The sequence below is a fragment of the Mustela putorius genome, unplaced genomic scaffold (assembly GCF_011764305.1).
Source record: "Mustela putorius furo isolate JIRA1106 unplaced genomic scaffold, ASM1176430v1.1 tig00003836_pilon_pilon_pilon, whole genome shotgun sequence".
In the NCBI taxonomy this organism is placed as follows: domain Eukaryota; kingdom Metazoa; phylum Chordata; class Mammalia; order Carnivora; family Mustelidae; genus Mustela; species Mustela putorius.
Window position 1 is genome coordinate 31,402,264 of NW_025421989.1, and position 17,954 is coordinate 31,420,217.

The 17,954-nt window shown below is 38.2% G+C and overlaps 1 protein-coding gene across 1 annotated transcript in view; it reads left to right on the top strand.

The window, feature by feature from the left end:
* Positions 1-17,954, top strand: part of CFAP47 (cilia and flagella associated protein 47) — a 529,980-nt gene that overhangs the window by 143,960 nt on the left and 368,066 nt on the right. Inside the window, exon 27 of the mRNA XM_045089444.1 lies at positions 2,326-2,535. Coding sequence (XP_044945379.1) covers positions 2,326-2,535 — 210 coding nt within the window. The remainder of the gene's footprint in view (positions 1-2,325; positions 2,536-17,954) is intronic.

The window sequence follows — 17,954 nt, forward strand, 5'->3', positions numbered from 1 at the left end:
AAAATTAGAGACAAAAATAAGATAAACATTTTGCCTGTCATAGGTAGATAAACATTAAGAAGTCAGGTGCTAGTCACAATGTCAATGAGTTAGGACCACACTGGATAATAATACGCAAAGTGTAATATCTTCATATTTCACATCCCAGTAATTCCACTTCACAGTATATGCAAGAAAAACGCATGCATGCATGTACTGTATGTTTGAAATTATTTCATAGTAGCATTATTCAGAACAGCAAAACCTGGGAACTGCACAAATGTCCTGTGACTGGTGAAAGGATTATAGTTTGTGGTATATGTGTACATGAATCTAGCTATAGCTGTGAAATGGATGAACCTCAGCTCATGAGACATCTCAGAGCTCTTAGAAACAAACTATTGAGGTAAATTTTTTTTTGAAACTCAAGAAAGACTATTTGTATTGATATCCTTTATATAAAACAACAAAAAAGGAAAGCCAAAGTTATTTTATTTTATTAATTAGCCAAACTAATTTTTATTTAGACATATAAACCTATCTATAAAGATGTAGATATATAGAGTAGCTAGTTGACATGCTAAAGTGATACAAAATGTGAGGGTTTATACACCAGTGTAAATTGCCTGTAAGCATTATTTTCATCAACTTCTAGATCTTGTAGCTACCTCAGAGCTTCTTCATTCAGTCTCTTATTTTACAGTTAACTATTATGAGGTCCAGTGAAAAAAGTTCCAAGTGTGATGTGATAGTTGAAAATAAATGGATATCATTCAACTTGTAGAGCCCAAAGCAGCCTCTAGTTTCTAACATTTGGCCTGCAAGATGTGATGTTTGCTTACGTACACTTTAGAGCTTGCTCTGGATGCAATTTGGTGACAGGAGTATAGTTTCTCAACATTAACTAGACAACTTTGGGTTTCAGTTCTTTCAAGACCCTATCTTATAAGCAGATACTAGTCTTTGTCACTTAAACAGAAAATAGAAGTGGCTTGAATTATATTGTGCTAAAAAGTTTTCTTTTTTAAAATCAAGAAACATTGTCTAATAAGTGGATTAATGTTTTACTCTTTCAACTTTTGAATGAATGTATAAAGATACCAGTTTTAAAATGATCTCAAGTCAAAAGTTGGATCTTGAAAAATATGGTATAATGAAAAGAACATGTAATAGGGAATGCAGACATGATATGACCCAGTCTTCTCATTGTATGCACAATAAGATCAACAGCATTAATAACTTACCAAGTGACACATAGCTTATTAACAACAAAATTGGACGCAAACCTGATTTATAAATTACATTTTTAATTTTTTATGCAACGAACCGTATCAGTTTAAGTAATTGGAATTGAGATCTTTCTTTACTATTTTTAGTTAATTAGCTGAATGATCTTCATTGTAATTAACATAGTAGGGAAATATGATTCCCATTTGATAACACTTATTATTTGTTATAGGAGCCTACACATATAATAAAATTTTAAAAGTAATATGGCTAAATATTTGCTGACAGCTAAAAGTTATCAAGTGTTAGATTTAAAGGTTAATTCTTCATACTGTGGTATTAGAAATCATGAACACTTTAGATTGGTTAAGTAAATTATAGGTATATAATGAAATATGTGAAGATTAAGTGGAATTTTTTAGTTGTAATGATTAGAAACTATTCGTGACATGTATAGAAGTGCTTAATAGTATCCACATTAAAGTTTTTTCTGTGTGTATATGCATCTCTGAGTATTATATTTAGTCTATATGCATTAAAGCTTTAGCTATCAAATTGGTAAGTTTTGATAAATTTTTTAAAGGATATATTCAAGGACAATACTATTTATATCATGACTATTGATAAAAACACGTATTTAATCAGGTGTTTTAATCCTCTTTTTTAATTCGTAGAAGTCAGAAGGAAGTTTGGATCATCTATGTGGTCACATTAATATATTATCGATCTTACTTATATTGTGACCAGAAAATAAGAGATGACGCAAAAATATCTTTAATAATTGGGCATATTATTGCAAATATTTCTTGCTTAATTTTTCCAGTGATTCAAAAACCAGAGGAAGACACATTTAAAAAAATTTTTTTTAGTTTTATTTATTTCTTTGACAGAGACAGATCACAAGTAGGCAGAGAGGCAGGCAGAGAGAGGAGGAAGCAGGCTCCCTGCTGAGCAGAGAGCCTGATGCGGGACTCGATCCCAGGACCCTGAGATCATGACCTGAGCCGAAGGCAGAGGCTTTAACCCACTGAGCCTCCCAGGCGCCCCCAGAGGAAGACACATTTAAATCCAGTTACTTGCATGTATTTTGAGTTTGTTTTTTTTTTTAATTTCAAACAGAGATTCAACGTTACGTGTCCAGATTCCCACAGCAAGACTTTTTGATGGCGACGAGGTTCATCCTCTTTCTGTGACGTTGCCAAAAGGCAGAGTCATCACAGGGTCTCCCAGTGGAATGAATGCAGCACTCACCTGCCACCTCAGCTTCAGATCATCTAAACCTGTGTCGTTTTTCACTGATATTCTTTTCTATGATAACAGAAATAACTGGTAAGATATTCTTTTGTATCTGACAGTGAAGAATGATAAGTTTATGTTTTACACTATTGTGATATATTGAAAGGGGTGACATCTGAAATAATGACTTTGGACATGACATTCTACATTAAAGTTCCAAATGTAGCATTGCTCCCGTGAGAAACAGCTTGACAGTGGTTAGCAGCATATCCTGCAACTAGGCTGTGTGGGTTTGAATCCTGGCTCTCTTAACTGTGGTGAAGTTATCTTCTGAGAGCCTGTCCATTTTCTCCTCCGTAAAATGGGGGTAATAACAGAACCTATCTCCTCTGTAATTATGGGAAATTCCCCGAATGAGTAATCATTGAATAACTGGACAGGAACCGGAACCAAGGAAATGTAAAATAAATATTAAATGAAAATGAGAAATATCAGCATAACGAGTTTCCGAACAATGCAATTTTGTTGCATGTTGCTTTAGCAGACTTGGGGAAATTCAAATATACCCTGGTAAAAACATGTTTCTGGATTTCTTACCTTGTAGGATCAGAAATTCCACTTTTAGTTACACCCTGAGATGATTTGATTCCCCAGGTTGTAAGAGGCTAATGGGTCAAGCAATATAATTTGTTAAAAACGTTTGTAGTGAGAAGTAGCATTAGAGGGGATTGAACACTAAAGATGAGTGTCAGTGTATGTATTCAGTGTGATCATTTATTGACTTGTAGGGGGGTTGTTACTGTTTGGTATATTCGTAGTCAAAGGATTGATTTCTGTGTTATGAATTAGAAGGGGAGACAGATGCTATTGAAATATTACGTCCAGAGCAGAGTGTGGCCATATCTAGGACACAGCTCATGGAGTTCTCCAGAACTCCACTTTCTGTGTCTCTTGCATATATAGGTGGATAAAATCATCCAAGTTATCCCACTTGGACTCCCATTTTTCTCTTTTGATGCTAATGGTCTGTTTTTTGTTGATATTTAAAAACAAATTTTTAATGGTTTTGCTTTAGTCTCCTATCAAGCACTGAACTCTGTGCCTCTGTCCTGGGAGACACTCTGTCTTTCTGTACAGTACCAACCTTGTTCATAAAAGTTTAACTTTACTGCACTCTAGTCCACAAATTCACACTTAGCCCAAAGCACTATGTAAGGTGGACCTTTGAACTCACCTGTAAAAACCATGAATAATTTATCCATGAGTGTCTTAAAGCTAATGAAGCCTCAGACCACATTAACAGGGTAAGGAAGGAAATAGTTTGACTCAATACTAAACGGACAAGATTGCTTCTGGGACAAAGATACAAACGCCTCTAACAGGGGCATGAATAGACTTGACTGTGCCAGTGTTCACTTCTGATCAGCAAATAGGACAGTAAGGAGACCTGAAAACAGTCTCTAAAGGGGGGGTTGCTATATTTGATTATCTTTTTTTATCTTTTCTTGTTGTTGTGTGTTTCCTTTCGGCCTTGAGACTGGTTTCTCTTACCTGGATTTCCCCACCATTCATTCTTACCTTACTTTCTGCCACGCTCCATTTCAACCTTCCACAAGTTTGAGATAAACAGAGCTTTTAGAAGTAATTTAGAAACATTGAAAACCATAGTTGGGCTACAAAAGGCTCTCCCATGCACTCAGATGAACAAGAATCATAAGCACTCCATGGAACTTTAATTCTGATAAATCCCTTTACTGATGCATTCATTGTTAACTCCTTATCCGTTTCCCATAGAGCATATGACCAGGTCTTCTGTCCCTTCTCAGCTCCATAGCTGTCTATGCCTTTCTTTCTGTAGACTTTCCACCTTTGATGGTATTGAGATAAATGAAGTCTTCCACCAAGAAATTCCTCAAGAGTTTCTTTCTCATTTCAGAATTTCTCTTTGGAATACATTTTATTCTTTTATTTGTTTTCATCTATTATATTTATTGTGGGTAATCCATGTGTGCTCCACCCAATCTTTTGGGTAAGAAAAGATGAATTAGAAAGGGGCCCTTCCTTGATGGAGGTCAGTGTAGTAAATAATATTTTTAACACTATTATCAGTTAAATAAGTGTTTTTTATATACTCTTTGGTGCCAAGAAGTGAATACAGAAGGCAGTACAGTAGGAGCAGCAAATAATGTCTTGGGGCAGCGGGTAAATCGGGAATGACTACATAGGTTCCCAAGTAAAATCTCAAAGGACAAATTGCACTTGTCAGGGATCATGCTAAATTGAATCCCTTTTTTTTTTTTTTTACCTTTTTGCATCCGATTTGTCCATATTGGAGCACATGGATTCAGTACAAAATAAAACACCCATTCCTTCATCTTTTGCTTTCTTTTACTCATGTAAGACCATTTCATACTTTGGTTCCCCTTAGGGCCTAAGAATGTGTTCTTACTTTGTTTCCTTCTTTAGACTTTGTCACATTTGGGTTGATTAGCTGGCCCAAGAGCTATAAATTATAGCCACTATTATTCCTGCTAATATGCTTGCTGCCATTAATAATTGCCCCCTCCACACTCATGTGTCTTCATGTCAGTGGTTGCACACCCTACTTGCCTTTTCTCTGAATTCCCCACAAAATCTGGGAATGGAGGTTGTGTATCTATGGGAAGGGTGGTGATGTGGTCAAAGAGTATTATAGGTCTATAAAGATTTTTATTTATTTATTTATTTGACATACAGAGATCATAAATAGGCAGAGAGGCAGGCAGAGAGAGAGAGGAAGGGAAGCAGGCTTCCTGCCAAGCAGAGAGCCCGATGCTGGGCTTGATCCCAGGACCCTGGGATCATGACCTGAGCCGAAAGCAGAGGCTTTAACCCACTGAGCCACCCAGGGGCCCCAGAGTATTATAGGTCTAATAGTCTCAGATGCCTAATGACTAAGCCACCCAGGCTCCCCAGAACATATATAGGTCTTAAATAAGTTATATCTATAGAATTAGGGAGTAGATAAAGAAAAATCACCTGAATAGGATAACAGGAATCCCTTACATAGGTATAGGATTTAAGGAAAGCATCCTAAGAAGTAATCTACCTTGAAGAGAAAGTATTAGCTGATTATTGGTAAAATTAGTGAATGTCTAAAATGTCTGTAGGTAGCCTCTAATCAGGAAACCATAAATATAAAATAAGTAAGGAGAAGATACAGTTTTAGAAATCATAATTACCTCTGTCTTGGGTGAGTGATAAACATTTAAATTGGAGCAGAGAAATAAGAATGTCTGGGTAATTCAGTGCAGCCCAGAGTCAGGAGTGGCCTTGAACAATCAAAGCAAGGTTCTGATCCAATCACCCAAATATTTTTAACACTATTATCAGTTAGCAGTCTGATATTATGAGTAATGACTGAGACATTCATTCATTTATTCCTTTATTCAGCAAGTATTTACTGAATGTTCACCATGTACCAGACACCTACCAGACACTATTCTAAGCACTAGGGGGTTACTTCAGAGATCAGAACATGAGCCTGGAGTCTAGCAGGAGGAAAGAGACAATAATAAGGGTAGGTCTGGTGTGTGATTATTGGTGGAGGCTATAGGAAAACAAAGAGCCAGGTCAGGTCCTGGGAGGTACCAGAGAGGGAGTGACTGGGTTTCAGTAAAATATAGAGTGATAAGGAGTGTTCCCCTTAAGAGGGTGGGATTTGAGAGATGTGAAGCAGAGGGTCAAGTTAGAAAGATACCTGGGAATATCCTTTCAGACCAAGGGAATAGCTGATGCACAGTCATCAAGGTGAATGCTTACAAAGAGACCTGTGTAGCCTAAGTAGAATGAGCCCAAGGGAGGCATTTATGAGAAAGAGTTGGGAAGGTTAACAGTAGCACTGGACCCAGTGGGGCCTTTGAGGTTATTGTATGGATTTGGACTTTTGCCTTGAATGACATGAAGACCCATTGCTTGGTTCTGAGCCAGTGAAAAAAAGTAGTGATCATGACTTTTGAGTGGCAATGAGGTCAGCTAGTCATTCCCTATCACCAAAATCTTGTGCTTCCAAAATTATCCCTTTTTTCATGAAAAGCCTTCTTGGTTCTCAAGTAGATTTTTTTTCTCATTCATTCAGTATTTACAAAGTAACAGTAATAAGCCTGTTTTTTTTTCTGGCCCTGAGGTCAGAACAAAGCTTCTGGCCTCATGGAGCTTCCATTGTACTGGAGGAGATAAAAATTGATAAATAATACCATATCACAAACTAACAAGGAAACTATGATTTTAATGAGATAGAAAGTAAAGGATACCTCCATATATCAGACAGATAAAACATTTCTGAGGATGTGATATTTGAGCAGATGGTGATTATGAGAATTTAATGAGCAACTACTTATAAATTGCTTAGAACAGTCCCTGTGCCAGCATGTTGCAATAACTGAGTAAGTGTTCTAGAATTGGTACTAGTTTTAGTATATGTGCTGCCGAAGTGAGCTTGAATTGGTACTAGTTTTAAAATCAGTATTCTAGATCTCCAGAATGATCCCAGTGGCTACTACAGATACAGGGACTTTCTTCTATTAAAAGAGTGATTAGATCCACCCTGGGGTGAGGGAAAGAAGGATGGGGGCAGGACAGTTGTCATAAGGTTAAGAATTGCTTTGTAGAGTCTCCAAATCCCTTATATTGTGTTTCAGTATTGATGTTTGTTTTTGTGTTTGAAAATGTGTCTGATCTGGGAATTCACAAGGGGAACAAATTGATTAAGAGGTGCCAGAATGTTGTAATCCCTTATTTTGCACAACAGGTTGAGGAGAAGGGAAAGTTACATCTTGAAGGATCTTAAAATTATGAGAATGAAGTCTTGCCATCTTTTTGCTTTGTAAGTTCACCGTCTGAGTGGCCTAGACCTTGCAAAGAATCAAAGTTATGGTTTTGGAGATTAATTTCAAAGAAATTCTAAGGAAGCCAAAGAGAGCTTAATATTTTCCTATGAATAACTTCAAACAGCGTGTTTACTTCTGTAAATTCAAGAGTTGATTTCACTTGCATGTTTCAGGTAACCTGAAGGTTAACCTGAGTTAGTAGTGCCTCGTTGTTAAAATAACAAACACAAGCTGAAGGTTCATATTTAGGAATGTGTCATGTCAGGACTCTGAGGTACTCTATACATTTTTAAATTTATTATTTATTTATTTAAAGATTTTAATTTATTTATTTGACAGACGGAGATCACAAGCAGGCAGAGAGGCAGGCAGAGAGAGAGGGGGAAGCAGGCTCCCTATAGAGCAAAGGGCACAATGCGGGGCTCCATCCCAGGACCCTGAGATCATGACCTGAGGCGAAGGCAGAGGCTTAAACCACTGAGCCACCCAGGCGCCCCTATATATTTTTTAAAATCCCGTAAATACTTAACACATATCTATTTATACTCAAAACTGATTATATCTTTCCTAATTAGTACCCAAATTTAATTCAAATAACTTTAGAACAAAATGAAACATTTAGCTGTTTTATGGGAAAGTTAACATGAGTAATTAAACATTCAAATTTAAGCCAAATGAAAGAAACCTCTAAATTCCTTATCTATCAAATGGATATGGTGGCGCCCCCCGACCCCATCCCCCAGAGCAGTGTTGCTCATGACTGGAAACCAGAATCAGCTGGGAAGTTTCGTTTTGTTTTGTTTTTTAAAGATTTTATTTATTTATTTGAGATGGAGTGAGGGAGAGAGAAAGAAGGAGCAGGGGGTGCTGCAGAGAGAGAGGGAGAAGCAGACTCCCCACTGAGCAGGGAGCCCTTTGCAGAGCTTGATCCTGGGACTCCTAGATCATGTCCTGAGCTGAAGGCAGACACTTAAATGAATGAGCCACCCAGGTGCCCCTCACCTTGGAACTTTTCAAAAATATGCATGCCTCAGTTCAACCCATAGCCTATGATATAGTTTGTCTGGAGGGCCACTTAAGCACTGCAAATTTAAAAAACTTCCTGTGTGATTCTGATGGGAAGTCAAAGTTGAGAACCCTCACTGTAGAACCCCAGTTCTCAAACTTGACGGTATGTATGACTTACCTGGAGGCTTGTTAAAACAGATTCCAAGCCCCATGTCCAGAGTTCCTGATTTAGTAAGTCTTGGGTGCGGCTTGCGTATTTGCATGTCTAACAGGTTCCCTTGTGAGGCTGAGATTGCTAGTCCAGACTGACACTGAGCTGGTGTGAAAGGCAGAACTTCAGATCTCATTCTGGATCTAAGGAACCAACATCTGTAGTTTTTAAGTATCCCCCAGTGATTCATGTGCAGTAAAATACATGAGGCAGTGGACCCAAAAAGACTAAATAAGGGAAAAATCTAGCAAGAAAGATTAAAGAGTGGAACACTTAATTATTTGTCAAGAAATAACATTAACACTAGAAAATGGTATTGCTGTGAGAATCTTTAAATGCCCATCTTTCTTTAAGAGTAGGTTTGCTTTATTTGCTAATACATTAACTAACTTAATCTGTTTAAGAGATCTACATTGTGAAGTAGAATTCTGAATTTATAGCAGAGGAAATTGAAGTACTTCTATTTCTCTTTTTGACCCTCACCCAGCTATCTTGTGAAAGAACCTAGATTTGAGAACAGATCTTATTATGTCTATCGCACAACTTTGCTTCCCTTTAACTTTTCAAATCCTAGCATTTTATTGTTAAAACATTGCCAGTTTACCAAGAAGATTGAATAAAATTATTTCTAAGTTTTGATACATCATATGGTATATAATCCATTACTTAAATAGGAAGATTTTGAGTTCTCAGGCAAGTTGAACCACATGTTATATTCTGAATGGGAGGCTGATTAGAAATATACAGGAAGGTGGGACACCTGGGTGGCTCAGTGGGTTGGGCCGCTGCCTTCGGCTCAGGTCATGATCTCAGGGTCCTGGGATCGAGTCCGGCATCAGGCTCTCTGCTCAGCAGGGAGCCTGCTTCCCTCTCTCTCTCTCTGCCTGCCTCTCCGTCTACTTGTGATTTCTCTCTGTCAAATAAATAAATAAAATCTTTAAAAAAAAAAAGAAATATACAGGAAGGTTATATATACACATATATATATATATATACATTATATATATACATAAGGTTAAACTAAAAATCAAGGCTGCTGATTAGTTCGTGTACAGTGGTAAATCTTTACCAGTGAAATAATCAGCCACTGTCCTAGGTCCTCACACCCTTGACTGACCTGCCCTTAAACACTCCTTTTGGCTCTTGGACCCAATCGAGACTTAGTAATTTTTTTTAAAAGATTTTATTTATTTATTTGACAGAGGTCACAAGTAGGCAGAGAGGAGGCAGAGAGAAAGAGGAGGAAGCAGGCTCCCTGCCGAGCAGAGCCTAGTGGGGGGCTCAATCCTAGGACCCTGGGACCATGGCCTGAGCCAAAGGCAGAGGCTTTAACCCACTGAACCACCCAGGTGACCCAAGACTTAGTAATTTTTTTTTGATTATTTATTTATTTGTTTGACAGAGAGAGAGAGAGAGAGAGAAAACACAAGTAGTCAGAGGGGGGGCGGGAAGCAGGCTCCTTGCTGAGCAGAGAGCTTGATACGTGGCCCAATTCCAGGACCCTGAGATCATGACCTGAGCTGAAGGCAGAGGCTTTAATCCACTGAGCCACCCAGGTGCCCCAATTTATTTTTAAAAGATTTGATTTGTGGGGCTCAGTGGTTAAGCCTCTACCTTCAGCTCAGGTCATGATCTCAGGGTCCTGGGATCAAGCCACACATCAAGCTCTCTGTTCAGCAGGGAGCCTGCACCACCCCCCCCAGCCCTCTCTCTGCCTGCTTGTGATCTCTCTCTCTGTCAAATAAATAAATAAAATCTTTAAAAAAAATAGATTTTATTTGTTTGTTAGAGAGAGAGAGATAGCACGTGCAAGTGTAAGAGTAGGGGCAGGGGCAGAAAGAGAGGGAGGAGCCCTGAGGGGCCTCCATCCCCAGACTCTTAGAAAATGACTTGTGCTGAAGGCAGACGCTTAACCGCCAGAGCCACCCAGGTGCCCCAAGACTTAGTAATTAAAGGGTTTATGCCTATCATAGCCAGAGTTCAAAGGATTCTGTACTATTTTTCTTTTGGATCAGTCTCACATTATCAGTAGTGAGTGTTGGCCAGGAATACTGGAAGCACTTGCCTATCCCTGTGCTATTTGTGGCAGGTCCCCACAGACATTTTCCCTTTCAGAGCCAATGTTGTGGCTGGACTGAGACCCTTCTGATCATTGTTACTGTAATTATGAGATGCACCCCAGCAACAACCATCAAGGAACTTTGAATAGACAAAGTTTATTACTCACATATTTTTAAGGGGCCACACAGTGAAGTTGCCAGTAGAAAGAGAGTGTACAAGCCTAGGGTCTCGGGTTCACAACTTATGAGTGAATTTAAAATATAAGAGCAGAAATTGAAATAAGGGAAGGGAAAAAAGCAGGCAGTTAGATGGTTAGTTACCTAAGTCAACCAGAGATCTCTAAAACAGGGAACTTCATGTCTGTGGCCTGGCTGTTTATCTGGTTTTGTAGCTGGCAGTATGTTTATTTCAGATGCATGTCTTTGAAGTGGATGCCTCTGCAATCAGAAGCCTAACGTCAGGCACTTAACTTTACAATCAGAAAAACCCAAATTGTCAGGTGCTTACACTACATATTTATATGCATCTCCCTTTTAGATTGTAGAATTCATTGCTATTCAAAGATAAATATTTTAATATCACCCTTTTACCATATGAAATGTGATTTTGTGTCCAAAACAACACAGTAATACAGTTCCAGTGACATCAGGAGAAGTCCCAAACTTTCAAGATTGGCTGGCATTTAGAAGCTTCAGTGTCATTAGCAGCAGAGCTGCCACTCAAGTGTTTGCTCTGTGAATTTCCTGGCACGGAAACTTCTGGGTTGTGCCCGATTGAGTTGCTCACTCTAAAGCAATACAAATTGGTAGTTCTCCTAATCATGAGCAAGATGTGGTTTTGCAAAATTTTTGAAAAATAGTCACAGTTTTCTTTGTTTTGCAGGTTGCTGGTTTTAAGGTACTGGGTTCTATATGTCTTCTGACATTAAAACAAGTAAAATAAGGACTTGTCATATGTAGGCAAATTAATGCATTGATAGGAAGCTTAAATGATAGATTGTAATTATATGCGTTAGTTGTCTCATTCTAAATTTAGAGATAAAGCCCATGGTCTTAATTATAAATATATTGAACATTTCGCTAGTGAGGAAATATATTTTAAAATGTGCAGGTCTTTTGTTTACAACTGAGGATGTACAGTGCTTAATTATATCTCTTTCTACATATAGTTGCATTTTATCAACATTGTATGGATTAAAAAACATTTTTGAGGCATAATAAAACTTGTTATGTTACTCTTATTAAAATAATAGGGCATTGACAATCACGTAAATTCAAATAATATTATTTTTAAAGCATTCAGTACAATAAAAAGGAAATGAAGAATAATGAAATGTGATTCTAATTATTGTTTTACTCAGTGCATAATTTGGTATTTGTGTAGTGTGCACCTGGCAATTTTGGTTCTGTTTCTAGTACTTCTTAGCATGCCTCTTCCAGACACCTTAGTGCTTTTGAAGGGGTGGGAACTTGCATCACATAAAGGAGATTAACAGAGAATGAATCAGCCACAGAGACAAACACATAGAGCATTAATACATTTAGGTTGCTAATATGACCTTAATAATTCTAATGTAAATTAATATCTGCTTCGTATGTGACTTTCTGGGATATTTGTATATTAAAATAAGCTTGTAAATATACACTTAAATGCACATTTAAATATTTAAAGTAAGTATATAAAATGAGACAGGAACCTTTATGGGACACTACCAGATAGCTAGAAGCAAGGGTATCAAAACGCCCCTTACGTATTAAGAAGACCAGTTATTTAGGACATGTTCATCTTTCGGAGTCTCCATTCTTAGCACAAACTTGCTGCCTGTTAACAATGAGCCATCTAGAATTTTAGCATAATGGCTGCTGAAATGCAGGCAATGAGAAATCTCAAGAATATTTCCATAACCATCTAATAGATCATAACTAAAAACAGTGTTGGGATACTGCCCTGAAACATTGTCTGTCATGTTTTGGGGGGCTGGGTTCTATATAACACTGTGTGTTGTGTGTATAGATAGAACATGCAGTGAGGGGGGAGTAGAATTCATAAGCCGTACTTTGTTCTGATGTAATTGTCTGTTCCTTATCCCTTGACCTTGCCCTGTGGAAGGCTGTTTGTAATGGCAACTTCTTTCTATGAAGAAAATTATTTTCATGGTAGACCTGTTAAGCCAGAGCATAGGATTATAGCAGAGTTTCAAATATAAAGTTGAGCGTTTATTTGCATTTAACTAAAACATAGGATGCCAGTGTATTATAAAAAAACTCTCAACATGGGGCACCTGGGTGGCTCAGTGGGTTAAAGCCTCTGCCTTCGGCTCAGGACATGATCTCAGGGTCCTGGGATCGAGTCCTGCATCAGGCTCTCTGCTTGGCAGGGAGCCTGCTTCCTCCTCTCTCTCTGCCTGCCTCTCTGCCTACTTGTGATCTGTCTCTGCCAAAGAAATAAATAAAATCTTTAAAAAAAAAAACTCTCAACAGAAAAATTTCACAATTAAGATTTTATTATCATTCACTTTTAGCAAAATGGTGATGCTTAAAATTTGTATAGAAATTTCAAAAGCCCAGAAACTTTTAATGTATTTGCCATTATTTAATAGCAATATTTAAATCATAGTGCTTTTAACACAGGTTAGAGGAAGAAAAGTTAACCACAGTCCTTTTTCCTTCTCTTTACCCCCATTCTCTTTGGAGCCAGTGATGGTTGGAGAGTCTCTGCCCTGTGCAGAGACTTTTCATTTTAGAGGAAATTCCAGTGTCTTTCCTTTTGTCTTTCCCTTAGTTGTTATGAGCCCCTGCCTGATTACTGGTCTTCATGGAGACCTTAGAAACTGGATCCGCATGCAGTTGGTTTCTACCTTGGGACCTACTGGTGCAGTCCTCTCCACCTCTCTTTCCTCAGATTCTGTCTCGCTACTCAGCTCTTTACCTATTTGTAAATATGAATTGATTAATCAAGAAAATACCATAACAGGATTATAATATTTGATTGCTATTACATTGATAGCTTTTGCATAGAAAATCAGGCATTAAATAACTAAAAGGAATGCATGCTTATTATAACAATTCAAACAATGCAAAAGTTGAAAATAATACTAATAGTTAGCTTCTCCACCTTTATTCCTACAATCATAATCACATATTGTATTAAAAATGCAGTGTCTTTTCATATATTACTTTTGGTCATACAGATATTTGCAAGCCTATGTGTGTATGTATGGACAAATATGTGTACATAGATAAAGGTTGTTTTTAAGATAATATTGTGCCTAATTAGTTTGTGGGTTTGTCCTGCATATGTCGCACAACAGAATGAATTGGTGAGGTAATCCAGGGCTTGTGGGCTAGCTCCATTATCTTTAATGTACAGCTTCTGAAGTCTACTGCTGTTATCTCTAGACTAATGGAATAGAATGCTCAGAGCACAGGCCAGAAATTTTAAAGAGATGAACCCGAACAAGTACCCATCACCTTTGCCAATATGTCACTGACTCAAACCTAGTACAAGAGTGTGCACCTACATGGCTATGTGTCCTGTCCACCCTTGGGAGGGGGATTCTGTGTCTGTAAATAAGAAGATAGATCCTGGGCAACAGGAGACTCCAACCCAAGTAGGAACAGCTCTTTCTCCTCCCAGTATTTTATTAAATTTTACATTCTATAAATTTATTAAATTTTACATTCTATAAATCCTTCTTGGTGTTTTAATTGCATTTCATGCAGTTGAGCCTTTTAGGCAACTGGAGATTTGGCCTTCTCCACTGGAAGTTCTGCAAGACCTAAAAGGCCCTGACATTGGTGCCCAACTTCCGCCAGCAGGCTTGGGCGTTGTCATTTCAGTAGGTGGAAGGAGGTGGCATGACTCTGCTCCCTAGCCCCAGCTTTCGGAAATGTTCCTTTAGGTGCTCAGATATGTTTATCTTTATGGGTTTGTCTTGAATCCTTGGATTTGTTTTTATTTATTCTATTTAAAAATTTTTAAAAAATTTTTTTAAAGATTTCTTAGAGAGAGTGTGTGCCAGGGACGAAGGTGGGGGGGGGGGCAGACAGAGAGGAGGAGAAGAGAGAGGAGATCTCCAGTAGACTCCCCGCTGAGCACGGAGTCCATCACAGGGTCAGTCGCAGGACTCTGACAACATGACCTGAGCCCACATCAAGAGTAAGCCACTTAAAACTACTGAGCCACCCAGGTGCCCCCTTCGATTTGTTTTTAAACATATGCTGATTTTTGTGTTTGTCCATTCTGCATTTTCGATTCCTACAAACAAGCATATTGGTGTTGTTGACCTGTTATTAAGAAGAAGAGGTTTGGTCACATACTTCGTGATATGGCATATTGGGTTTTTCTCTTTTGACTACTAATGGTTGCTTCTTGCTGTCTTTCCTGATTATAACCTTGATTTGGAGATAATATGGGGGAGATGTTTGTGCTCACATTCCCAATTTCTGAATGCCAGCATCGATTCCACATTTGCAAAGAAACTTCTAATCACTTCTAACTTTGTAGTTAGTGCAAATGATATTTCCGTGGTGAGAATTTTCAACTACCACAGCAGTACCAGTTTGAGGGCATTTGGGTTTACAAGTTGCTTTTTTGATTGTTCAGGAAGGTTTTTTTTCTTCTTGAAAAAACATGGAGAAAACTATGTGAAATGAATTTGCATGTCTTAACAAATCATTGTAAACACACTTTTTAAATTTTTTAATTTTTTTAATTTTATTTTTTCAGTGTTCCAAAATTCATTGTTTATGCACCACACCCAGCATGCCCTCCTTAATACCCACCACCAGGCACACCCAACCTTCCACCCCCTCCCCTCCAAAACCCTCAGTTTGTTTCTCAGAGTCTACAGTCTCTTGTAGTTTGCCTCCCCCTCTGATTTCCCCCACCTTTATCTACCACTCTGGTCTAGAAATAGAACATCACTGATGCCCCCAGAGATCTCTTGTGTGTTTCTTTTGCATCACAATCTGGTTTAATTTCTGTGACCATTAGTTCTCTATAATTATTGCTCTCTCTAATTTTGAGCATTTCACATTAGATAGGTGCTATTTAAACTTATGCTTTATGTTTATAGAGGGTGTTATTAGAAGTCAAAATTCATTTATTTCCCTCAAGTTGAAACAAATGCAGAACATGGTACAACTGATTAAAATTTTTTTTGTTTATTAATTTGCATTCAACTTAAAACTAACAATATTGCTAATATTTGTTATTTTAATTTGTTGATTAAATGTATTGAACTGTCTTATTTTAATAAGCTTAATTTTATGTAATTTTACTATTTAAAATTTTTTGACCTCTACTTATAGTCTGAACACTTTCAGTATTAAAACCAAATAGCAACTGATAAAGTGCCTTAATAATAGTGTTTCAGAATTTTAGTGGGCTTCTTAAAATTAACCATTTAAATGCTTGGCTTTTATTTGAAGATAAATATTATAATGAATCTTAGAGGACACAGTCATGCTCTTACTTTAAAAATAAGAGTATTGTCCACTTGCATTCAGTTGGTTCCCACTTGATGAAACCCTAACTTTGAATACCATACCATTGGCCATTAGATATTCAAATGAGACTTCTGCTGAAGATGAGTGCTATGTGACATATACAGTGAATTCATACTGAAGGATAAGGGCTGGGCATCGGGAAAATTGACCAAAAGGGCATTTCACATTTGTAGTCAGTAGAATTCTAACATGTGCCTCAAGACCCGTGTTCTCTGAAGCACTTCACGGATCTAGGGGAGGTACGAAGCCCTTGACTGGTCTCTCAGCCTCTCCTTACTTAGGCAGAGTTGCTTAAATTGACCGACACGTATCTCATCTGTTGTAAAACACACTGAGAGTTTTGGCTTAGCAGTTTGTCCACTTGCTGTTCTGGATGATCATCTCACCTGGTAGATTTTTCTGATTCAGAAATCAAAATAAAGGTGAGTTGATTAGTATGGAATACATGGAACTGCACCTCTGTGTGGCCCTTCAAGGTAGAATTTGCTGTCCAACTGTATGGATTGAAGCTAGCTGACTACTTCCTTTTGTCAGCTCCTATAGAACCTGTCCTAGCTCCACTTGGCCTAAGGTTATCTATGCTCCAGCAGGCAGGCAACCTGCATTTCCTGACTGACTCAGGCAAGTTTAGGGGGCCAGAAAGTTTAGCCCAATGCCAGAAGCTCTGAAGGGCAGTCCAAAGCTCCCTGCCCAGTCGACCAAGGCCTTACTTGGCCAATATGGCTGTTCTATATCATCCTGTTCTCCACACCTTGCAACCCATCTTCTTGCTCTTATTCTCCAACCTGCTTCCTCCTTCTTTCTTACATAGGTATTGATTCTAATAAACTTCTTAAACCCCAGACTGTCTTCTTCTAGTAACCCCAGCCTATGATTAATTTGAGGTTAAATATTATACTTGTGGTTTCCCTCATGAGGGCTATGAAGTAATCTTTTCTCTTAGCTCAAATGGATCTTGAATGAGGATGTCAGCCACTCCATCCATCCATCTGTCTATCCATCCATCCATGTATGTAGTCACAACTTGCACATATCTTTTTTTTTAAGATTATTTATTTATTTATTTGACAGAGAGAGAGAGAGAGATCACAAGTAGGCAGAGAGGCAGGCAGAGAGAGAGAGAGAGGGAAGCAGGCTCCCTGCTGAGCAGAAAGCCCGATGCGTGGCTCCATCCAAGGACCCTGAGATCATGACCTGAGCTGAAGGAAGTGGCTTAACCCACCAAGCCACCCAGACACCCTGCATGTATCTTTCATGTGCTGTATATTGGTCTTTGCCTTTAAGGAGCTAGATGAAAGGAGAAGATATTTGTGTGTTGGGAGACTGAAAATACAAAGACTAGAAATGGAGAGACCAGTAAAGCAGCTATCCCAGACTGATGGCTTGAAGAGTTATAGGACTTCAGTGATGGTAGTAAAGCGGGGAATGGGAAAGAGTGATTTTGACTGAATCGATATCAGGACATGGTGACCAGTGGCAATGCCTGACATCAACAAACCTTTAAAATGGAATTAAATTTAAAAGTAGCATATATGAATATGAACTAGGTGCAAATTACATCAATTTTTGTAGCTTGCTATAGTTTGTTTTATGCAACTGAAGATTACTTTTTATTTGAGAGAAAGAGAGAGTGCACAAGTTAGGGGGAGGGACAGAGATAGAGGGAGAAGCTTAACCCACTGAGCCACCCAGGCGCCCCAATGTGGCCTATTTTAGAGTATATTCAAGCTGAAGAACAATGGTTTTATGCGTTTCAAGTACTGCATTTACTAGACCCTCTATATGAGATACACTTTACTCTGGTATTTTTTTGAGAAAACATATTCCCAAGTTATTCTAAATTCAGTAATACTT